Raw genomic sequence first — 24,703 nt, 5'->3', positions numbered from 1 at the left:
ACTAACGAACCAATATTTTCCCTTTTAAAATGATTAACATAGTAGCACCAACATGACGGAAACCCTGTTGTCCAAATCCCATTCCCCAGAAGCTCTACAAAAAGCCCGGTTCGCCTGAATCAATACGGATATTGACAGAGCAGAATGCCTATACAAACTTTTGTTTATTAACTACGTAAACCAAGCCTTACCAGCATGTGCAACTCCCCTTTTTGGTCCATTTGCATAAGCCTACAATAGCATCTGCACAAGCTCTTCTTTCCTTGGTAGTACTCAAACATCACGCAAATATGAAGTGCAGATATACAGCCCCTTGATTTCGCAATTCCGTCCTCTCAGGTAAAGCTTCCAACGCTAGACAGGAAACTCAAAAATTGGCAAACACTACCTTGCAGTTACATAGATGACTACCTTTGCCCCTGTGAAGGATTTACAATCAAGGCCATGTTACCTCTCACTCTTGTGTTTTTACAGTTTCTCATTTTGCCTACATATGAATTCACTTTCCAATGCCAATATCCCTGGCACATAACAAAGCTTGGTCTCTATCTTAACTGCTTCCGTGAAGGATACAAATATAATCTCTTTTGAGAAGAAGATACAAATATAATCTCTTTCCTACTACATAAAATGCAATTTTACCAGAGATATCTGCACAATAACCATGAGCAAGAAATTACTATGTACAAATTATGGTAAAAGAAGCGTTGAGAAATACAGATTTCAACTGTGGAAAATGACAAATATAGGATACCTCTAACCCTCATGCTCGTACATGAAAATTTTGAGCTACTTAAGAGAACTGCCTTCAAAGATTAAATACTTTACAGAGAAACTTACACAAGTTGATTAGGCAGAACTAGTTGAAAAGGAAAGCACCACAAAGTGCATCTCTTATATGCATGTTTCAGGAGCATCCTAAGCACCCATTGAAGAGGTTTGGTTGATTCCAAATAACTTGGTATTCTTGAAAGCCAAGATATCACTGCCCAAAGAAATCAATCATGCACTTCTACTGCTGCAGGTTTATCTCAATTGGTCTCTTTCACAACCTGTACCATACAAGTACTGATTAATTACGTGTACATGCATGTGTGTATGTGTTTACACACACAGTTCTATGTGTTGATGTGACACACAAGCATGTGTAGCAGATGACAATGAGGTGACAACTAGTCAACCCAAAACAGGGGAGAGCATAATCTAAGAGCAAACTAAACAAAACAGAAGTATTTAGCTGCACGGTGGTGAGAATTAGTGCTCCCATTTCCGGACAGACAGCAAAGTCCTTGACATGAAAGCATGGTTGCCTTTTATGCATGTACATAACGCAGCATAAAGACAAAATATCATACCATTTCCTGGAAGAACACAAGCAGTCTGTGCCACCGTTCATGCCTTAACATACTTGTCCACATAACCCTGCAGATCAATTAGAATTAAAGTATGGCATTAAAAACCCACTAAACTCAAAAACTCAGATAATAAGTGAAGCACAGATCAAGCCACAGCACCCACCATGACCAGTTTTGTCAGTTTTCTCTGTTGTGATTCAACATATTGATCAATCTTTGCTTTCGATTTAGGAATCTGGTGGCTCTGCATTGCTCCAGACACCTTGTCAACAGTCTTCTTGACGATGGTTTTGAATGCTTCTTTGCTCATGTTACCCTGACGCCATGATGGCTTGAGAACATCCTTAACAAACTCTGCAATTGCAATCTTGAAAAGCTTCATTGAACGTGAATCCTTGTTCTTTTTACTCTTACCAGGTGTCTGAACTTGATCGATTTCAATCTCGCCTACACCTATATTTGCCACATCCAGTGGATTCCCTGGGCTCCAGTTCTTCTCATCTCCAGGCCTTGGGCTAGCATTCTCTACAGCACCCACCTCTGCATCCAATGTGGCTTCTCCAAATTCATCATTGTCAAATGGTTTAACTACAATGGCTTCAACACCTTTCTGCCTATTGTTCTCTTCCACATCCAAAAGCTTCGGACCGCTGCTGCCAAGCCTGGAGATCAAATCTGGTTCTGTACTCGTTCGAGCAGCGATTGACCTTGCAATGGCATCAACACTGGTTTCACGATCTTGAATATTGCTGAACTTGTTTAGTGAGTCTTTCTTAGAAGGATAAATGCTGTCAAAAAGCGGGTCATACTGGTCGCCTGGCGCTGGCTCCCTATGAACCTGCTGGAAGGCAACTGATGAGCCAGCGATAGAAGGATCCCTTGAGTATGCATAATCCTTTAACTCTACAGATGGCATTGTTGCCAATGAACTGCCTGTTTTTTGCCACAACTGCCCAGCAATACGGCCTGGCCCTGATGGTGAGGCTGCCCGCTGCATTCCCGGTGGTCTTGACCCAAGATCACTACCAATTTTCCCCCCAATAGGTAAGTGGCTTAAGTTAAATTGAGGTTCAAACTTGCTTGGCTTCTCTTCAAATGTTGATGCATATGGATTGTAGTGGGTTGCCGGCACCTGGGATCCTCCAATATCCGATAGTAGAGAAGACCTAGCACTTGTCAGAGAACTTTCTGGATATCCTGCAAAAGCAGGAGGTTTGGAAGAATTCAAATGTTGTGACAATAGAGAAACACTACCCCCTTGGAGTGAAGAGAACCCACTAGCAACTGATGGCTGCTGAGAATAGGACAAGTCCCTGAAAGAGGAGCCAGCTTCAAGACCCCTTGCAAAATCTCTAGGGTGTATATCTTCCTTTGGTAAATTATGCATCTGGAGAGGTAAATGTTCTCTTGGATAATTTTGATGCCTTGAATTCCCCTCTCTCGAATACGGAGGTAAACGTGAATCTCGAGTAATGAATGGGTGAGAGTGTGAGTTATCTTGGTTGACAGTGCCAGGCAAGTTGAACCTTTGCCCCGGTAATTGAGGATCAGTCCTTTGAAACAAGTGATGATCCTCCAACACAGGATGCTTAGCCAGGGCATCTTCATGAAAGGTTTGAGGATGCGGGTGCATGTACTGGTGAAGACCAGGTTGACACTTGAGGCCTTCAGCATTCATAGGATGCAGAAGTCGTTGTTGCTGCATATTCCTTGGATCTCTTACAAAAGGTTCACTGCCAAATGGTTGATCCCTTGCACTCTCCAACGGAAATGACTGTGGCTTTAAGTCTTGTATCGGCAGTGGTGGCCTATGAGGCTCCCCAAATGGGTGTCCCTGTGGATAGAAATCAACCTGCTGGGAACGCATTGGTTCTTCAGGCAGGTATGGCCTTGCTGGTGGCTGCAAAACAAATTCATTTCTCAAAGGTCTAGCACTTTGCTGATATGGAGGACGAAAATCAGTGGCCTGGGCAATGGATCTAGGAGGTAATTCATTCGCATAGGTAGGAAAAGGAAGGTCATTCGAAGGAGGCCTAGGAAGAGGTGGAGGCAGAGATCGTAAATCAGCAGCAGGTTGATAGGAGGGAAATCTGTTTTGTTGGAAAGGTTGTGGATGAAAAGATGCTGGTGCTTGAGACAGTGGTGGAAACTGATATTCTCTTGGTGGAGGTGGAAGCTGCAGGTTTGAAGTCCCTGGAGGGAAAGCTTGGGGTGTCACCACTGCAGGAGGCTGCAATTTGAAGTCACCTGAAGTAGTGGATGGGTGAAAATCTCTTGCTAGCAATTGGTGAGGTCTAAGGCTCTCCGTCATAAGTGGTGGAGGTGGAAGCTGCAGGTTTGAAGTCCTTGGAGGGAAAGCTTGGGGAGTCACCACTGCTGGAGGCTGCAATTTGAAGTCACCTGAAGTAGTGGATGGGTGAAAATCTCTTGCTAGCAATTGGTGAGGTCTAAGGCTCTCCGTCATAAGTGGTGGAGGTGGAAGCTGCAGGTTTGAAGTCCCTGGAGGGAAAGCTTGGGGTGTCACCACTGCAGGAGGCTGCAATTTGAAGTCACCTGAAGTAGTGGATGGGTGAAAATCTCTTGCTAGCAATTGGTGAGGTCTAAAGCTCTCCGTCATAAGTGGTGGAGGTGGAAGCTGCAGGTTTGAAGTCCCTGAAGGGAAAGCTTGGGGTGCCACCACTGCAGGAGGCTGCAATTTGAAGTCACCTGAAGTAGTGGATGGGTGAAAATCTCTTGCTAGCGATTGGTGAGGTCTAAGGCTCTCCGTCATAAGTGGTGGAGGTGGAAGCTGCAGGTTTGAAGTCTCTGGTGGGAAAGCTTGGGGTGTCACCACTGCAGGAGGCTGCAATTTGAAGTCACCTGAAGTAGTGGATGGGTGAAAATCTCTGGCTAGAAATTGGTGAGGTCTAAGGCTCTCCATCATAAGTGGTGGAGGTGGAAGCTGCAGGTTTGAAGTCTCTGGAGGGAAAGCTTGGGGTGTCACCACTGCAGGAGGCTGCAATTTGAAGTCACCTGAAGTAGTGGATGGGTGAAAATCTCTGACTAGCAATTGGTGAGGACTAAGGCTCTCTGTCATAAGTGGTGGAGGTGGAAGCTGCAGGTTTGAAGTCTCTGGAGGGAAAGCTTGGGATGTCACCACTGCAGGAGGCTGCTGAGGTGCAGTAGCCTGTTTCGGCAAAGATGGGGTTGGAAAATCTTCAGCAGGGAAAGATTTTGGCATCACATCTTGTGTAGGTTGAGGCAGAGATGCTACACCTTGAACATGTGCTGGGTGAGGGGAATTGGCTATGTCAACTTGGGAAGCCTGCTGATGCTCTGGTGAACCCTCAGATGGATAAGGTGGTTTACCCGTCTGTGTCTTAGCAGGTAGGCTTTGGTCTTCAGTAACAAGCGAAGGCTGCAAGGTAATGTCAACTGATGAAGCAGACAACACAGAGCTTCCAACAAGGTTCTGAGGGATATTCTCCTTTGGTGAATTGGCATTCCCTTTCATAGGCACTTGTACCTGATGCTGACCTACTTCTGGTGCAGCATCAACATTTATTGACTGACGAACTTCATTTGCAGTCAGAGGATCACCTTCCTTTGCTGGTTCAGCATGCAAATTGGGTGTTGTAGACTCAACAGTGCTCGAAGGCACACCTTCATTTGCACTCGTCTCTTTGTATTCTTTTTGCTTGGTGAATGCTGCATCATATTCAGCAGTTGTTACCTCCATCTCTAAATGATTAGCTTCCTGTGTGTCCAGTATAGCCCGAGCATCACCATGTCCAGAAGAATCCCTTGTATCTTGATGCTTTTCATAATGTTGATACCCTTTGCTTGTGTACTGTCTAGAAGAGTCATCAACTGCAGAGTCACGATGAAGGAACCAACAAGATGCACCACGGAAACACCTACCACGAATGAAATTGAAACACTCAGGTGGCTGACCCCTGTCTCTCCATGTCTTTTCACCACTAAAGTGTCCCATACGCCGCCTTCCAAAAGGTGGAGACTTACTTCTGCTTCTTTGTTTCTTCGGGGACCAACTGAAAAGGAAATTTCCAAAAATATCAAAATTTCCAAAACATAAAGCTATAGAACCACGGAATTGAAGGTTCATGGTTGTAAATGGGAAACACAAGAACAACATGATTAAAAACAGTATTACAAAGGCATACCTGCGAGAACGGCTTCGCTTGTCCCTTCTTGTCCTTGGACTACGACTTCTTCTCCTCCACCTGCCTTCTTGGGGCGAAAGGCTACGACTCCAACTCCTCCTCTTACTTTGCCTTCCACTATAGTGACCCCCTCCATCAGACTCACTATCACTCAAACCTTCTCTTATCAATCTCCCAAACTCATCGACATTCAGTGTAGCAGGAGGCTTCTGTGCATCTTTCTCTTGATGGAACGCACCTCCAGGAGAAGAATCAAGTCCAGTATTAACATCATCAACTTGCAGAGCAATGACATCCTGTGCTCTTTCATCATTAGAAGGGGACAACTCCTTAGCTGCTTTCAAAGACCAAGAACTGATGGCACCTGGAGGGTATCCTTCTTGTACTTCTGTTGGACATTCTGAACCTTCAATGTTGCTAATTCTGGATGGTGAGGCAGAGGATCCTGGCTGACTAGGCTCAGTTCGAGTAACACAAGGCACCTTAACGTCAGAAACCTCTTTAGAGTCTAAATTTGAATCTTGCTGCAGGCAAAAACTCTGGAAATCCTGGGGATCCTTGGGGCACCCCATGGCTTCTGATGAAAACTTAACAGGGCTGACATCTTCAATTTTTGGTCCGATGTCTTCATCTGTGCTGTCATCAGAGGCATAATCTGGCAAAAGCCTAAATGAACTTACATCTTCAACACATGGTTTTGCAATGCCTGGTTGATGGACTCGCAAAGTAGGAGGATTTTCAAGAACTGGCCTGGTAGCCTCATGAACAGTTCTATCTAATATTTCATCAGTGGGTTCAGGTGAATCACTGGCAGAGCTAACATCCTCAAAATCTGGCCCAGGAGAAAAAGTTTGGCCTCCTGAGATAAAAGAAGTCAGCAACCCATATTAGAATTCAAACAGTAGCAGTAAAAATGCATATGATTTTCCCAATGAGCTTGCTCAAAAAAATTAAGGGGAATCAATCATGAAAACAAAAAATCGCAGTAAGTTACTGAACCTTGAGCACTTTTTTCAGCAGAGTTGAGCCAAGATAACTCCAATACAGGTTGCAGGTGTTTCCAGTTTAGATCGATCAGTCAATGCCAAATTAAATGGTTACTTTGTGATTGATGCTGATTAGAGTCATTAGACTGATTAACCGAATTGGTACATCTCATCAGGTCAGAAATTAAAAGTCCAGTTGGACCAGTTCTAACCCATAACTCCAAATAAGTTAGTTCAGTTCAGATGGCTTTACACACAATGCAGTTGAATTTCCTCTTCAAAGACATTTAAAGTCGAAGTCCATGAATTTTCTACTCAATTCTCCAAAATACACCAGAGGTCATTTAAAGCAAGATTACTGGAAGAAGCATCTAAGCACCCAAGCAAAATAAGCATTATGAAACTGCAACCATGGTATAAGAATACAATAACGATGAAGCACACAGTTTCCTTAATATATGCTACATAGACAACAATGCAGAAAAACCATACCAAAATCAGAAATCATACTCTGGAAATGGTAACATGAAAAGGTGATTTTAGGTTCAGCAGATAGACCAAGAAAAGTGTCAAGGTGAGCACTCTGCCACATTCAATCAGTCATCTCCTCACAGACAAATGTAAGTATATAGTAGTTTGAAGCATCACAAAACATGAGGAGCTAACTAACAGGTTAAGGAACCAAAAAAGACAAGTCCTCTAACCTCCACTAGACAAGTCAAAGAATCTTAGGTTAAGACTTACAAAAAAGAACCTCAGGACACTTAAATACTTCTCTTTACAATTATCAAATGCTTATTAATTTATCTATGACATATAGCAGCCACTTTGGGAGACCACCAAAGATGTGCCTGTACTATTTTTGTCTTTTCCTTCTACTTGAGCCCCTGAATGGGTTTCAAAGAAATGTGAAGCTCTAATAAAAAGAAACCAAGGTTTTTGTCTTATCATATACTAATGCACCAGTGAATTCATTCCATTCTACTAGATGTGACAATTACCAAAAGAAGAAAAGGAAAATAAAGACTAGATTTGAGATAACCTTTTTCTTGCTCGGCATCCAATTTTGATGACCCTGCCAAGGTTTCCACTTGAAGAGAAATCTTCTGCAATGGTGATTGTTCTGACGGACTTTCAGGAGCATACAACCGTTCTTCATATAACAGATTCTTATTGGAAGTTGGGACCGGCTGTGCTTCCAAGCCCTCTACCAAATGATGACTTGAAAAGTGCCTAGTAGGCGAATAGACATCATCTGAAAGATTATGCAGAAAATTTTGGCCAACATGAGTATCTCAATAAGGAAGCATTTCTCATTGTTGGAAGAGGGAAATAGCATATCCTGTTCTAGGCAGATCAGATAGCCAAGACTGATAATGTAAGAATATAAAAAACAATGAAGCAATCGCAATGCCATGTTCTTAGTTGTCAAAAGTGCTAGTCGGAGCCTAAGCAGGCGGAGCCAAAAAATTAAAACATGAAGAAAAACAAAAATATTACAATAAATAGTTAAATTTAGTAAAAACATATGATTGTAACTATGGATGAAGTGTGTAATTCATCGTAAAATTCATGAAATTGCATAATGTTGAACATACACCAAAACTGGGGGCACACCATCCGATTACTATATATATAGAGAGAGAGAGAGAGAGTGGGGATTGTCCTGTCCCTGTTTTGTTAGGTCACTGTTAGGTAGGACCCTCCAAAAATCGTAGTTTTTAGATGTTTTATGCCCGATCTGAACCGTTAGATGTGTTTATGATTGCTGTTGAATAGATAACATGTAATTGATTAAGCGTCTTTATGCTCAAATGTGTATTTTAAAGAGGTAAAAGAATCATCGTTTGATATCGTACTAAAATTTTATGATAAAATGTTCACATTTTCCTCAATAAATAAGTATTGATAAACACATCTAATGGTTCAAATTGAGCATAAAACACCTAAAACTTTGATATTTGAAGGGTCTTAACGGTGACTTAAAGAAAAAAGGGACAGGATCAGTGTTGTGAAAAGCATTGAGGAGTAGCGAGGCACTACACAAAAAACCAAGGCGAGTAAGCCTCGAGGCGTAAAGCGTAAGCCTCAATTTATTTTTTTTGGAAAACTTTAAAAAAAATTATAAAAAAATATCTAAAAATACAAATAAATAAAGAAATGCTTTATTGATGAAATAACAACCAATAAGAAATAGAAAAACTCAAATAAGTACTAAAAAATATGAGATTAACATATAAAAGTAACTAAAAACTGATTACATAACTAGAAAATATATGAGATTAACCAACAAAAGTTAAAATATACTAAGAAACTGATTACATAACTGAAATAACTGGAAAATATATGAGATTAACCTATAAAAGTTAAAATATATGAGACTATTCTAAAAAATATGAGATTAACATATAAAAGCTGATTACATAACTGGAAAATATATGAGATTAACCAACAAAAGTTAAAATATACTAAGAAACTGATTACATAACTAAAATAACTGGAAAATATATGAGATTAACCTACAAAAGTTAAAATATATGAGATTATTCTAAAAAATATGAGATTAACATATAAAAGTAAGTTACTTTTATATGTTACTTTAAGTAACATATAAAAACTGATTACATGACTGGAAAATATATGAGATTAACCAACAAAAGTTAAAATATACTAAGAAACTGATTACATAACTGAAATAACTGAAAAATATGAGATTAACCTACAAAAATCTTGCTGATTATGTTTTAGAAATCTTTTAAAAAAAATTTGTGCCTTGAGGCACAGAGCTGAAAAAACAGATTTTATATGTGTGTCAAAAACACATGCATACATGTAAACAACAAAAATAAAAAAGAAGGAAAAAAAAGAAGAGAGTGGAGGGATGAGAGGAGGAAAAAGAAAAAAAAAAGAAAGAAGGAAAAAAAGAAAAAGAAAACAAGAAGAAGATGAAGAAAAAGAGGAGGAAGGGGGAAAGGAAAGGGAAGAAGAAAAAAAGAAAAATAATAAGGTAAAAAGAAAAACAAAAGAAGAAGAAAAGGAGATAACAAAAAAGAATGCTTTTGGGACGGGAGGAAAAAGAAAAAGGAAAAAAAAGAAAGGGAGACAAAAAATGGCAATCATGTCCCTGCAGCCTAGGCGGGGACTGCTTCTGGACTGCCTAGGAAGATTAGGTGGAAAAGCAGGGTCATACTGCCTAGACCCATAAGCCTAGGTGTTGACCCTGCGCCTAGGCGCTGATGGTACAAGGGATCCTTACTTCCAACTTCAACCAAAGTTCAAGCATAAATGACGTGAGGAAATTCCTTTTCTCAAACTAGGTGATAAATAAAGTAATAAGCATAAAAAATTCAATTTGAACTTTCATGCACCTCTTTTGTGGCATCTGTGCAAAAGGGCACAATTAGAATGAAAGACTAACTAGCACCTCATATTAATCAGTGTTCACATGTAACATGGGAAAAGTAATACGACCAATCCCCAATATCCCAAGTAAGAAAGAAATTCTCCTGAAAGTTGTCTCAACATTCAACCAACATATTTTAAAAATACAAAAATATTTTTTTGAAAAGGAAAAACACAAATGAGACATAAAACAATAAATAACTTTTTTAAAACATAAAAATACATAATTAACATTCAATTTATGACCATTGCACTGCATGGAATGAACTAACAAAAACAAATGTGACACACTGGCATGCACAGAGTACCAATAGCAGTATCAATAAGAGATAACCTCTACAGCCTAATAGTCTAACATATAGTCCTACTAAAAACTCACTGGAGATCAAACCTGAAACTTTTAAAAGAGCTGTGTTAAGTATGCAGTGACATGTCTGCCATCCACTGTTCTTTCTCTCATGTTCTGGAATACATCCATTGTGGAATCAACATGGAGGTTGAACCGCTTTCAAATAATTGGAATTCCAAGTTTTGGCTTGCCAGAAGTGGACTATAATGTGCTAATGCCACATATAAAAACATATTGCAACTAGGGGTGGGCAATAGGCCGGGCGGCCTGGTGGGCCAAGCTGACCCAGCCCACCATGGGCCAGGTTCGGGTCAAGGTTTTAGGCCCTGACCCATTAGCTACCGGGCCGAAACCCTGCCCGTTATATAGATGGGCCGGCCCTGGGTCCGCCCACGGGCTTTCGGGCCGACCCAATGGGCCTGAGCTACCTAATTAATTTTTTAGTAGTTGGTTACATAGGAACTTGGTAACTATTACTATTTACCTAATTAGTTTTATTGATTATATGAAAAATAGAAAGATAATTAGATGGGTGCATTAATACTTCATTTAATTCATTGCTTTTGGTATTATAGAAATTAATTTATGAACTTAATTCGAAAATAACCTACAAATGGCTTTGGGCCGGGCTGGACTGACCCGCTGAACATTGTGGCCTATGGGCCGGGTTATGGGCTGTTCTTCAAACCCAAGCCCGTTCCGAACCAGACCAAAACCCGGCCCATTAATAAATGGGTTGGGCCATCTGCGGGCCGGGCCACACTCAAAACCCGATGGGCCTGGGCCAGGCCAGCCCGATGCCCACCCCTAATTGCAACCCGCCCTAACACCACAGATCAGATAGCAAGTCCTTCCACAGATTGAAGTGAGGAGTTCTGAACTCAAATTGGAAGAGTGCAGGGATGAACCAAAACAAACACTTGCAAAAGCCACCACTATGAACTATGAAGTTGGTGTGTGGAATTTCAAGTTTGTAAATCAGATGGCCACAGTTATCTTTCCAGATTCTACTGAAGTCTACAGTTACAAAGACATTCATATTTACATAGGAACATCTGTCATATTGGAGAATCAAGAGGGGGCCCAATTCAATAAGAAAATGACCCAGAGCCTGTGAGCAAAACAACCACGTGGCATTGGAATGTAAACCTAATAAGCTACTAATATAATGGATTACCTAGTATTTCAGCAGATAGCCATCCAGCAAGATTATTGACCTTATTAGGATGTAAAATTTTCAGAGCAGCAACAATATTGGCTGCCAAATATGCAGCAGCAGCAGCCCTTCCCGTGCAACAGGGAAAAAACCAAGGACATAATAAAACCCCATGACACCCATACAGTAGAGCTTCCATAGCACCAATGTGCACCCTCTTAATGACAAACTTGTAAAAATGAGCAGTAAAGACAAATTACATTTTTTCATTTGTTATGTACGTAGTGGTAATTGCACCTGTAGTGAAGGTATTGTCATTTTTAATATTCTTGTCATTGCAGCCCTAATAAAGGGTGAATTATATATTTTCTTATGTATTGACCCCCTTTCTTCTTTATTCCAATGACTCACTTGAGATGGTATCAGAGCCAAGGATGTGAAGGAGAAAGATAGGACTGGACAGTAGAAGGAGAAAGTACACATCAAGAGGAGCAGATGGTTGATTGAAGAGACTTTTTCAGTGTGCATCATTTGCACTACTAATGTCACACTAGGGATAATGATAGGCTTGGTTTTGAAGCTGGTTAAGGTTTTTTTCTTTTTTTCCATAATGAAGAAACCATCCTGGAGCAAGAGACTTTGGCTGTGCTGGACTATGCTTGCCGAACCTACGGTCACTTCTCTGACGGCATAAAACCATAGTGCACCCCTCGCCCCAAGAAGTCTCCCTTTTTTTATATCTCCTTGTTTCGGCTATTTGTTCAAGAGGGTGATGCCCACAGAATTTGAAACTACAGCGGCCGTCTAGCTGCCTAGGCCACATCCCACTACACCAAACCCCTTTTGGGTGAAGCTCGTTAAGGTTTGGATTATTTGAATTAGCTAGAACTCCAGAAAAATTGAGGCAACTTGGACTGGTATTGAGCGACTTTAAGAGTTTCCAAACATTTTTTCTCTGTTTTAAGAAAACAAGTGCCTAAATCTATTTTCTGAGATTTTGGTTTCAATTTGGGGTTATTACAGTCTGGATTTGTGTGTTTTCACTAAAGAGTGCTACAAGCATCATTGGGTTGATATATTTTTCTCTCTCATTTGAGGGTACTGACAATTTTTTCAACGGGCTAAGGGGGAAGCAGCTGTATTTTGGTGTGTTTAGTGTATAGTTGATTGAAATAGTTACTTCTTTTGCATATTTCGTGCAAGTGTGACATAGTTATAGCAGAAATGGATAAAAGTGACTCAAGACTACTGACCTCTGTGAAGTTAAAATAGAAGATTTGTGAAATTGGTCTGAATTGATGAAAACTTTGGTGGAAGGAAAAGGCTTAGATGCTTCATAGACAGGGTCAAACCTAGGCCCCAAGGTTCAAGAACTGAATATGAAGATTGGAAGATGAAAATGCACAAGTCAAGTCTGGGTTACTTGGGTCAGTTGAACAAGCAATTGCCTCTAATCAGGAAAAGTTCTAGAATGACCAACATGCCTAGAATTTTCTTCAACAGGTTGTATATTGAAGATGTCCATGTGTGCCTGTGTATGTGTTGTACATTACACGTGTACATACAAACCTACATAGTATGCACATACATATATATGGACATATATACATGCACATATACAAACATACATACATATATTTAGAGAGAGAGAGAGAGTGTGTGTGTGTGTGTGTGTGTGTGTTCTTCATACAATCTGATTGCTTCCAGTAACAAGTTCTTAACTCAAAAATTGGAAACTTTCATCCCATATAACATTACAGGTATATCATAATTAAACAATAAATTAAGAAATGCTACATGTGGAATTGCATATGAAGGAAACTCCTACAAGCATAACTTCTCACAAGGAAGTAATGCATGTATGCACAAGCATGAACACACAAACACAGGAATGCACAAGCACACACACATGAAGAAACAATAGTGATATTAACACATCATTGATACATGAAAATATCACAATCAAGAAGCTCAAAAGAAGTGATTATTTCAGTAAGAGGGTGCACAGAATTGTGCTCACAGGTTTTTGTTTTTGTTTTTATTTTTTTGGAAAACCATAAAAAGGATTAATGGAACAGTTCCACTTAATGAAAGCAGAGATTAAGAAGAAAAGAAGGCTAATGTACATAAAGAAAACAACTAGACACATTATCATGAACTTCAACCTATGTCACACGGACTCGGCTAAAGGGTTGCCGCACCCGCGTCGACACGCACGGACTCGGGTGCGGCTTAGAACTCGGCCCGGACTCGGTCAACGCCGAGTCGGACTCGGTCAACGAGTCCGGGCCGAGTCCGTCCACATTTTGGACTCAGTCAACATTGACCGAGTCCAAAATTGTCCATTTCAAGTTTTAAATTATGTTTTGGATCCGGGTCGGGTCGGGTCCAAACCCGACCCAGATCCAAATTTTTTTTGGCAGCCGAACCCTAAAAGGGGTTTATCGACAGGGAGAGGGGCTTACCCTCTCGATTTTGCCTCTCCCCCTCAGCCCCTGCAGCTTTCTCCTGCACCCACGCCGGCGATCCGAACTCCGGCGACAGGCAGCCACCGTCTCCCCCTCCGTCAGGTATGTTGACCCTCCTGCACCCTCTGCTCGTAGCCTCCCTCCTTGCACCCTTTGCACGCAGAAGAGGGGCTCGGCCCCCCTCCCTGCACCCTCTGCTCGCAGGGGAGGGGCTCGGCCCCCCTCCCTGCACCCTCTGCTCGCAGGGGAGGGGCTCGGCCCCCTCCCTGCACCCTCTGCTCGCAGAGGAGGGGCTCGGCCCCCCTCCCTGCACCCTTTGCACGCAGAAGAGGGGCTCGGCCCCCCTCCCTGCACCCTCGGCTCGCAGGGGAGGGGCTCGGCCCCTCCCTGCACCCTCGGCTCGCAGAAGAGGGGCTCGGCCCCTCCCTGCACCCTCTGCTCGCAGGGGAGGGGCTCGACCCCCCTCCCTGCACCCTCTGCTCGCAGGGGAGGGGCTCGGCCCCTCCCTGCACCCTCTGCTCGCAGAGGAGGGGCTCGGCCCCCCTCCCTGCACCCTCTGCTCGCAGAGGAGGGGCTCGGCCCCCCTCCCTGCACCCTCTGCTCGCAGGGGAGGGGCTCGGCCCCCCTCCCTGCACCCTCGGCTCGCAGGGGAGGGGCTCGGCCCCCCTCCCTGCACCCTCTGCTCGCAGAGGAGGGGCTCGGCCCCCCTCCCTGCACCCTCTGCTCGCAGGGGAGGGGCTCGGCCCCCCTCCCTGCACCCTCTGCTCGCAGGGGAGGGGCTCGCCCCCCCTCCTTGCACCCTCTGCTCGCAGGGGAGGGGCTCGGCCCCTCCCTGCACCCTCAGCTCGCAGAAGAGGGGCTCGGCCCCTCCAATATTCCCTGTTTTATTAACTTTATTTTATTTACTTATTTAATTATTTTCTTTTCAGTTTTCACTTTTCAGATATAATGGCGAGTTCTAGCGGTAGTGTCAATACATTTGGTTCAAGTTCTAACCCTGAATTAGATGTTTTTCAACCACTTTGGAGGCTTGTGACAAAAGGGATAAAAGCTAGTAGTGGTGGTGGTGGGAATGTGCAGTTTCATTGTAATCTATGTAAGACTGTTTTCACAGGTTCTTATACGCGTGTGAAAGCACATCTTTTGCATATTCGTGGTCAAGGAATTAGGGCATGTTCTGGGGTTGACAAAGACATGTTAAAGCAATTAAAAAAAGAACAAGAGGAAGCTGAAAAGAAGAAAATTGCAGAGATGAAAAGCGATTCGATTAATTTGTCTTTTCCTACTGCTAGTGATACACAAGAAGAGCTTTTAAAGAAAAGAAAGATGGAAAGCAATAAAACAATACAAGCGTCATTCAAAAACATGGCAAGAGCAGAAATTGATAAAAAGATTGGTCGATTCTTTTACTCAAGCTCAATTCCTTTTAATGTAGCTAGAAGTCCATACTGGAAAGATATGATTACATCTTTGGCTAATTGCAATTTGAGTGGTTATGTGCCTCCTAGTTCAGAAAAACTAAGAACAGTCATTCTTGCAGAGGAAAAAAATAGAATTGAAGACTTTGACTTGTGATGTAAATCCAGAAGATTTTGACTTGGAGGGAGAACATAATTTACATACTCTCAACATGGACTACCTCGATCCTGTTCTTCCTTCTAATTCAGACGATGAGGCAGATTTATGATAAGTTTTGTTGTTTATCACACTCACAAGCTTCTTTATGTGTTATATTTTGGTAAGTTTGTGTTGTTAAGAATTGCTTTTTTTTTGCTTTAAAATTTACAATCTTTGTGTTAATTTATTGTTATATATATATAATTATAATATTTAAAATATATATTTTTATAATATATATTTTTTAATATATATAGCCGAGTCCCCGTATCCAAATTTTTTGGAATTGCACCGCACCCGTGTCGCACCCGCACCCGCACCCGTGTCGCACCCGCACCCGTGTCGCACCCGCACCCGCACCCATGTGACATAGACTTCAACATATCATGCATGTCATAGCACAAACCACAAAGCAGATGTTTCCAATAGTCAGAACATTCAAGTCAAATACATTTCTACGGATTAAAATTAAGCATGAAAGAACAGTGTTGCTTTTGAAGGGTAAACTTTGTTAGAATTACAGGTTGGAACTGCATCACTAGTGATAACTGGAGAAAGATCATGATAAGCATAAAATTAGTCAGGTGATGATAAAATAAAAATATCAGCTCAAAGATTAAAGGAACTTGAGATCATGATAAGTGGGAAATTAGCCAGGTCATGATAATATAGAAATATCAGCTCAAATATTCAATGAAAATGAGGAAAATAAAAATATTTAAAAGAAAGTCCATAAGATTGCACTTACAGAAGCCTTCCACTCAACAACTTATACAGGACCATTAAACTAATGTTGCTCGAGAAAATACAGGCGATGCAAGATAAAACAAGGTTCTTGCTGACTTTTCTATTATATCCAAGTTATATGTAATAGCCTTACATCTAATAAGAGTAGGTAAATGACAGCCCTAAATGGCACTGATAGTTTCTGCATGTGAGGAGCAGGCACATGACTACACCAACATACAAAACTGAGCATGTATCAAGACAAAAAGTAAAGCCTAAACTAATTCCATCACTGTCCTATTGACATAATCACCAATGCACCAGTTCAACTATAAACAAGGTAGAAAAAGAGACATATGACAGGAGACCAAACAACAGGATTGCAGGGTTGTATTAAAAGAGTGATGGTTTATATGTTAAAAGGTGTAACAGTTTCCATCACACAGTGAAAAAAAAGAAAGTTGTCGTAACACCAATAAGTAATCATAACAAAAGGATAATTCACAAAAACAAGCAGTAAGACGCAAAAAAAAGTACCTCATAGTATTAATTACATATTCTTCTAGGGGGGCAATAATGCTTCATCAAAACTTAATGAAGAATGAAGAAGCCATCAAGCATTTGAAAAGATTGTTTTTTCTAACCTTCCATATCCATGTCAGATACTGCCGGGGACATTGACTTTTCCCTATCAGGGAAGCCACTAAATGGTGGCGATGATTCTGAAGTTTCAGTGTGTCTTAGTGATTCATCATTGAATTTAGTTTCTTGACCAGCTCTATCAGCAGAACAGTACTGCCTTTTCATCAACTGGAAATACTCATGATCACGTGCAGCACTACTTCCTGGCTCACCACCAAATAAAAATGCAAATTTTGGGTTCCCAGCTTCTTCAATACGAGCCTTGTTCTCAAATTCTGGTCCAATCCTGGCTATGAACTCACACAAAAGTATTATATTATTAGTGACCTCTTCATCTGATGGCGGCTGTGGAAGACCAATTGATGTTTCTGCATTCAGCAAACCATCCACCACTTTAGATTCATGCTGGTGCATGCTATCTCCTTCTTTGTTTAGCCAACCACTGGGAAGATGTGCATAGTCTTTTAATTTGGAAGAGTCAGATGAATCCATAGAAGTGTGTGTAAGCCTCTCTGTTGAATCATCTGTTTGAACTGGTTTAGGGGTATGGTTATGATCCAGTCCAGTATTTAAGGATTGGCAAATCCTAACAGAATAAGCTGAGGTATCTAGAAGTTGTTGCTCAAAGGTGCTTGTTGGAAAAGTTGGTGGCGGTGAAGAAGGAGGTGGGGGTGGGGGTGGCAGTGGTGGAGGTGATGATGGAGGAGGAGGTGGTGGTAGTGGTGGAGGCAATGAAGATGTAGGATGTGCATCAACAACAGGTAGATATGGATAAGACATAAATGTGGAGGGTGCAACTGGAACAAATGAAGATGGTGGAGGAGGGAAAGAGTGGACATGCTGGGGGCCCTGCACAATGTCACTGTTTGCCGGCACAGAAGTTGGCCTATATAGCACAGGTCCTTGTGAAGGAGGTGGAGGGGTGGGAATCCTTGGAGGATTTGGTCCCCCAAGAGGTGGAGCAGGAGGTGGCAACCCATGATGCAGATTCTGCGGTGTGATGGATGGAGGATACGGTGGAGGCTGATGATAACCAGGATATCGGGGTGGCACCATGGGCCTCCCATGAGCTGAAGGTGGAGGCCCGTAAGGTTGTCCCACGTTCACCATCACTGGGGGAGAAGGCATGGGAATGGCGGGAGGTGGGACATGCTGAAGCGGAGGAGGTGAAGGCCCCTGGTGAACTGGCGGAGGAGGAACAGGAGGGCCATGTTGGATGACGGTAGGTGGGGGAGGAACCGACAAAGCTTGATGAATTGGAGGTGGCAGAGCCGAAGGGTGACCATGCTGGTAGGATGGACCAAGACCATGTGGAGGACCTGGAGGCAGTGGAGGGGCTTGATGACCGGGTGGGGGTGGCTGTGGCTGAGGGACTTGGTGACCAGGCGGTGGTGGTGGAGGGACTTGTTGACCAGGTGGTGGTGGTGGAGGGACTTGTTGACCAGGTGGTGGTGGTGGTGGGGTATGCTGAAAGGGAGGGGGGGGCGGAACAGGGGGGGCGGGTATGAACTGATTATTGTAGCTCCCTTGTCCGTACATCTCGGAATGTAGAATCTATGAATCTAAAAACATCAAATGACGGCTTGTTGATCCCTACGTGCAACCATCACAACCAAAATGCAAATCTAAACCCCCCAATACCAATTCCGTTAAATATTATCCTTTCTTCTTCGTGGCTGGAAGACGCTGCTAAACGAGAGAAAAACGAGTTCCCTACAAAACAAAGAACCAAAATCTTCAGATTACTCCTACATTCCATACATACAGAGTTCGGATTCAAACTCTAAAAATAACAATGGTAACAGAAAGACCAGAAAAAATGACTTCTCATATTCCATTAGAAACCACCGTTAGCTTCAATCCTAAAGTAAACCAACCAAAGGAAACCCTAATTTCCACCAAAATTTAGGGTTTTCAGTCAAAATTAACAACCATTGCTCCATCCGACTTCCAAATAAACACCGAAACCTGAAGGCCGATTTGCTCTGTTTGAGCCAAATAAACCATAAATAAAGGAGAAAAAGAACCCATTTTGATGCTTAACTCGATATTACGAAATCCAGCACCATTCGGAACGCAAAAACATGGAGCAAATTGCCAAAAAAATGCTTCGACGAGAGATGAAAGATGTACCTTGAAAGAGGAGAAGGAATCGACGGATACCGGAACGAATTAAATGTCGAACGGAGAAACTTACAGATCAAGAAATCGTTGGTTTAGGGTTTCCAGGATAAACCCTAATGAGCAGACACGATGGAAAGAGGAGCGTCGCGTTCGTTTTGCGAAAGAGAATAAGCGGAAAGGAACGAATTAATACTAGCGCTTCTTTTTTTTTTTTTGCGTTTATTTTTTTCTGTAGTAAAATGACTGATATGCCCTTCGTTTTAATGAATTGACTATTTTTTTCTGAACCCATACGATTGCTCGAGCTGGGCTCGACCAAGTCTGAGTATGTGGTCAACTCACGCTTGGCTCGATCTAGGCCCCTTAATTGTGGTTAGGTTCATTGTTGCTACTAGATATGGGTACGAGTACAGGTATACCTGCATAGAGCTTGAAAAGTTTTAAATGCATTTTTTCATTTGAAAAATATGTTGATAAGACTTTAAAAATATGCCCTGAAAGGTATGGTGCAGTGGGGTGGGACCTTTGCCACGACAGGCGATCAAGGTTCGATTCTCATGGATGTCACCTTTTTGCCAAACAAACACCCAACATATCCCCAGTGGGACAGAGGTCCTAGCCACGAAGTTTTATACCACTGGCATGTGGACCATATTAATAGCAGGTTATGAGCTAATTCTAATATTCGTTAATATGGTTTCTAAAAGGGTTGTAAGAGTTTCTAAACAGATGATAATAAGTATACTTTTTATAAAAACACCCACAAATCAAAATATTTGAAGAAGTGTTTTTATAAATTGAAATTGTTGATATTTGAAAGTGCTTTTATAAAATAAAATTGTTGTTGGTATGCATAAATATTCATAGAAACTAACATGATATTTATTTATAATGTAATAAAAATGAGGTTTTACACTAGATGATGCATGTTTCGCAAGTGATTGAAACGAGTTTTAAAATATTTGATATTTCTTTTTAAGTTTTGAGATGGGTTTTGTACTAATATCTGATACAGGTACGTATGATAGGGTGCATCAAGTACCAATGCAGTTATGGTTCAGCTTGGCTTGTTATGTGATTTTAATTTAGGCCCACATGTTTGAGCCCTGTCAAGTTTACCCAATGGACCACCAAAACCAAGCCAAGAATAAAACTTGGTCAATGAATATTAGTAGCATTTTTTAAAATATCATGATTTTATTGTAATAATTTGAAAAACAAACTTAAACTCAAAAAAAAGGCATTACTTTTTAGGTATCTTGACAGTACCATGATAAAGTGACTAAGCTGACACCACAAAAATTTAGGTTCAAGTCCCGAGGGTTGCCACTCCAAAGGGGTTTGGCCTAGTGGGATTGGGGCTTCTCAGTACCTGAAGTGTACGCTTCAGAGGCGAAGCGCACGCTGAAGATACTGAGGCGTTGGAGTGATGCGCCTAAGGTAAATATTGAAATCAGGTACTGTGTAAAAAATAAACATATATTAAAAATATTGAAATTAGGTAGGCGTACGCTTCAATATTTTATCGGCCCATACCCTACGAGGAAAAAAAAAATGAAGAAGTGTAAAAAAATAAACATATATTAAAAATATTGAAATCATCTCATGTTGTAAGAGGCGTACGCCTCAGTACCTGAGGCGTACGCCTCAGAGGCGAAGCGCAGGCTCAACGCCTCGCTTCGCCTCATCGCATTTAGCAACCTTGGTGACGACTTCTCGGGGGTAAGAGGTAAGCCCACGGAGTTTTACACTGTTAGGACACTGATCGTAGGTAATGACTAGGTCTCAAGCTTGTATATATTCAAAGAGAGAGAAAAAAATGGGTACATGCTAAATGAAATGTGTTAAATGGGTTTTTCTACCCTTTCAGTGTGTTTTTTATAAATGTGTCGAGCATGGCCGAATCATGTATTTTTGATGAAAAAAATATATTTGAAGCCTCGAAATTTTATAAAGATTTTGGACCTTTGATGTTTTTAATGTTATAAAAACCCACCCATGTGTCAGAATCAAACGCTTCAAGAGTTGATCCCTGTAAAATCAAGTAAACCAACAAAACCTAAAAACCTCATTTAGCATGTTTCATTAGCACGTGGGTATGTTCTAAATGAAATATGTTAAATGAAATGTGCTAAATGAGTTTTTTGTTCTTTTGGTGTGTGTGTTTTCGCAATTTCAACTCCATAAATGTGTTAGGCATGATTTGATCATGTATTTTTGATGAAAATTGATATTTGTAGTCTCAAAAAATTATAAAGAATTTAGATTCTTGATTTTTTTAATGTTATAGAAACCCACCCATGTGTCATAAATGAACACTTTAAGAGCTAATCATTATAAGATCAAGTACATATTTCACATTCGGTCAGAATTTAAAAAAAAAAACTAGAAAACTCATTTAGCATTTTTCATTTAGCATATATCCATTACTTTATATATATATATATATATATATATATATATATATACCTACAAATCACATCCTTCTCTAGTACCATGAAATATGAGACCGCATTCACGGACTAGTTAAGATGTTCAAAATTAGCAAGGATGTAAATGATTTAGCTTCAAATTGGATGTGGCAAATACCATATTTTGATGTTAGCTAAATAGATTGGAATTCAGATGGTGAAAAGCTCAAACTAAATATGTTTTTTTACATATAAACGAATTCAGATAGTTGTAAAATTAAAATATTTGTTAGATGCGGTAGCAAAATATTAAAATCATATATGTATCCAACAATACTAGGGCTGATATCTTTAGATCAAGTTTAAGTGTTGAATTCAGGCACCCATTTTCATGTACAAATTAAATCCAACATGATATGGTGTAAGAGTAAGACTGAATATGTCATTGATTCAACTTAAATGGAGCAAACAGTAAACCGCAAAGTGCATCACACCACAACAAAGTAGTGGATTAGCGACGACCACATTTTGTCGCTAATCTGTCGCTAACCGGCTTAGCGACGGATTAGCGACGACGAGGCGATGGTATGCTTACGTCGCGAATTTTTCGACGCTAACTGGCGACGAAATAAATTCGTCGCTCGGTCTGTCGCTACTTGTGACGGAATAACGAGCGATGTATTCCATCGCCAATCCATCGGTACTAAACGGCGACCTCGGCTTGGCGACGGATTTACGTTCGTCGCTAAGCCGTCGCTAGATTTATATGCATAGCGACGATTGTTTCAGTCGTTACGCCGTTGCTAGATTTATATCCATAGCGACGGATGTTTCCGTCGCTAATCCGTCGCAAACACGAAAAAAAATAAAAAATTTATTTGAAAATTAAATACCGAGAACGATACAATTTATATTTTCTGTATAATTTATATTTCCTGTAAATAAAAATCAAACTATACAAAAATTTCCATATAAAAGGAATCTACAAACAATTAATCGTCCCACCTTAAAATTAACAAGTTTAATTATTTACAATTCAATAATTACAATTAGGAAACAAAAAAAATTAGAACTTCTTCAACACAGTTCTCTAATCATCGCCAAGATTTTGTGCGTCTTCTTGTTCATTGCCTTTATCTGTCCCTTCAGCTCCGCTACGCTGATTATCGCTAGCAGCCTACACAAGAAAAGAACAGTCAGTATTGATAAACAAAATATAATGAAATAAATTACACACTACATGTGATTCTATCACGTGCTCATATGTGTTCTAAGGCAATAAAAAAAATTTATATGTGATTATAGCATGCTCATATGTGCTCTAAGGCAGACAAAAAACTCTATATGTGATTCTATCATGAATTATATGTATTTTAAGGCATTAACAAATTTTATATGTGATTATATCATGCTCAGATGAGTTCTAAGGCAACTAGAAAAACTCTATATGTGATTCTACCATGCTCATATGTGCTTTAAGGCAGGCAAAAAACTATATATGTGATTCGATCATGCTTGTATGTGTGTTAAGGCAGTCAAAAAATTAAATATGTGATTATAGCATGCTCATATGTGTTCTAAGGCAGACAGAAAAACTCTATATGTGATTCTATCATGCTCATATGTGTTCTAAGGCAGGCAAAGCAAAAAACTTTATATGTGATTCTATCATGAATGATATATGTTCTAAGGCAGTAAAAAAACTCTATATGTGATTTTGGCATGCTCATATGTGTTTTAAAGTAGTCAAAAAACTAAATATGTGATTATAACATGCTCATATGTGTTCTGAGGCAGTCAAAAAAATGAATATGTGATTATAGCATGCTCATATGTGTTCTAAGGCAGTCAAAAAAGCTTTATATGTGATTCTATCATGTGCTCATATGTGTTATAAGGCAATAAAAAAAATTTATATGTGATTCTATCATGCTCATATGTGCTCTAAGGCAGGCAAAGCAAAAAACTTTATATGTGATTTTATCATAAATGATATATGTTTTAAGGCAGTAAAAAAACTCTATATGTGATTTTGGCATGCTCATATGTGTTTTAAAGTAGTCAAAAAACTGAATATGTGATTATAACATGCTCATATGTGTTCTCAGGCAGCCAAATAAATGAATATGTGATTATAGCATGCTCATATGTGTTCTAAGGCAGTCAAAAAAACTTTATATGTGATTCTATCATGCTCATATGTGTTCTAAGGCAGGCAAAAAACTTTATATGTGATTATAACATGCTCATATGTGCTCTAAGGCAGGCAAAAAACTCTATATGTGATTCTATCATGCTCATATGTGCTCTAAGGCAGGCAAAAAGTTATATATGTGATTCGATTATGCTCATATGTGTTCTAAGGCAGGCAAAAAACTGAATATGTGATTATACCTGAGAGAGACCTGCAATCGAAGGTCCCTTATTCAGAACAAGATTGTTGATCTCATTTCGGAGAAAGGGGGCGACGGTGTCATGGAAGTAGTTATTCAGTGATTTTGTAACGATCTGGCATACATCATCACCCGAAAGAATAGTCTGTTGCTTGGAGCTTATGTCGGCGCAAGAAGTCGGTGAGCCGTAACTGGAAGAAGCAATAACTGGTGAAGTGTTCATATTACTCTCAAACCCGAACACGCGACCTTTTTGGGGTTCACCTGCAACAGTCACCCATGTTGTAGGATCAAATGATGGATGCTGAGTAGCGTCATCGCCATATCGCTCTACCATTTGTTGCTCATATGCCTCCTACAAAATAATGTTTAAAATATGCATTAATAATTAATGATAACATTATGATAACTTGCATATATATTGCAATGATTATTAATAGAATAAATACATACTGTTGTTGTTCTCGCCTTCTCTGATACGAAAACTCTCGTGGTCTTCTGTTTATGTGTTTCAATAAACACGTCCTTATATGGTACAATGTCTCATTTTTCTGCTTCCTGCGAAGTTAAAGGACAAAAGATTTAGTTCACAAGTTTGCAACAATACTTAATTAAATTAATATTATATATTGATGAGTTACCATTTTCTTCAGGTGGCTCTCAAATGTCTTAGATCCACCTGTGTGTAGATGGGCTTCGGGCATTTTCGCTCGATTTTGTGCAGCCTTCGCAAAGCGATTTCGAAATGCATTTCTCGCCCACTTATCGCACATTTCATCCCAATAATCTCTCCTGATAGTAATAGGGTCATGGCCCTTCCACTGTAGTGGATCATCTATTACGCCAAATGTTTTTTTTGTTGTAGTCTTCATAGTGTACAACATGTCTGCAAATCGATTGGCAGCCACCTT

The 24,703-nt window shown here is 40.5% G+C and overlaps 1 protein-coding gene across 1 annotated transcript; it reads right to left on the bottom strand.

Moving 5' to 3' along the window:
- Positions 1–19,140, bottom strand: LOC149848802 (uncharacterized). The gene is made up of 8 exons (XM_089997529.1): positions 18,998–19,140; positions 16,867–18,577; positions 7,547–7,759; positions 5,519–6,377; positions 1,519–5,386; positions 1,356–1,422; positions 841–1,052; positions 1–651 (listed from the first exon to the last, which is right to left on the bottom strand). Exons 2-6 carry the CDS (start codon positions 18,401–18,403, stop codon positions 1,393–1,395), a joined length of 6,507 nt encoding a protein of 2,168 aa, XP_089853655.1. The 5' UTR covers positions 18,404–18,577; positions 18,998–19,140; the 3' UTR covers positions 1–651; positions 841–1,052; positions 1,356–1,392.
- Between the last annotated feature and the right edge of the window lie 5,563 nt (positions 19,141–24,703).

Source organism: Nuphar pumila, chromosome 1 (assembly GCF_984573655.1).
Source record: "Nuphar pumila chromosome 1, dmNupPumi1.hap1.1, whole genome shotgun sequence".
NCBI lineage: Eukaryota > Viridiplantae > Streptophyta > Magnoliopsida > Nymphaeales > Nymphaeaceae > Nuphar > Nuphar pumila.
Note: the sequence above shows the minus strand (reverse complement) of the source record. Positions and strands in the feature narration are given on the sequence as shown.

Coding starts and splice junctions, on each gene's coding strand:
- LOC149848802 (XM_089997529.1), bottom strand. CDS start 18,403: ATGTACGGACAAGGGAGCTACAATAATCAGTTCATACCCGCCCCCCCT. Junction 7,760..16,866: donor ATCTGACATGGATATGGAAG/GTTAGAAAAAAC, acceptor ATAATCTTTCAG/ATGATGTCTATTCGCCTACT. Junction 5,387..5,518: donor AAGCGAAGCCGTTCTCGCAG/GTATGCCTTTGT, acceptor TTTCCTTTTCAG/TTGGTCCCCGAAGAAACAAA.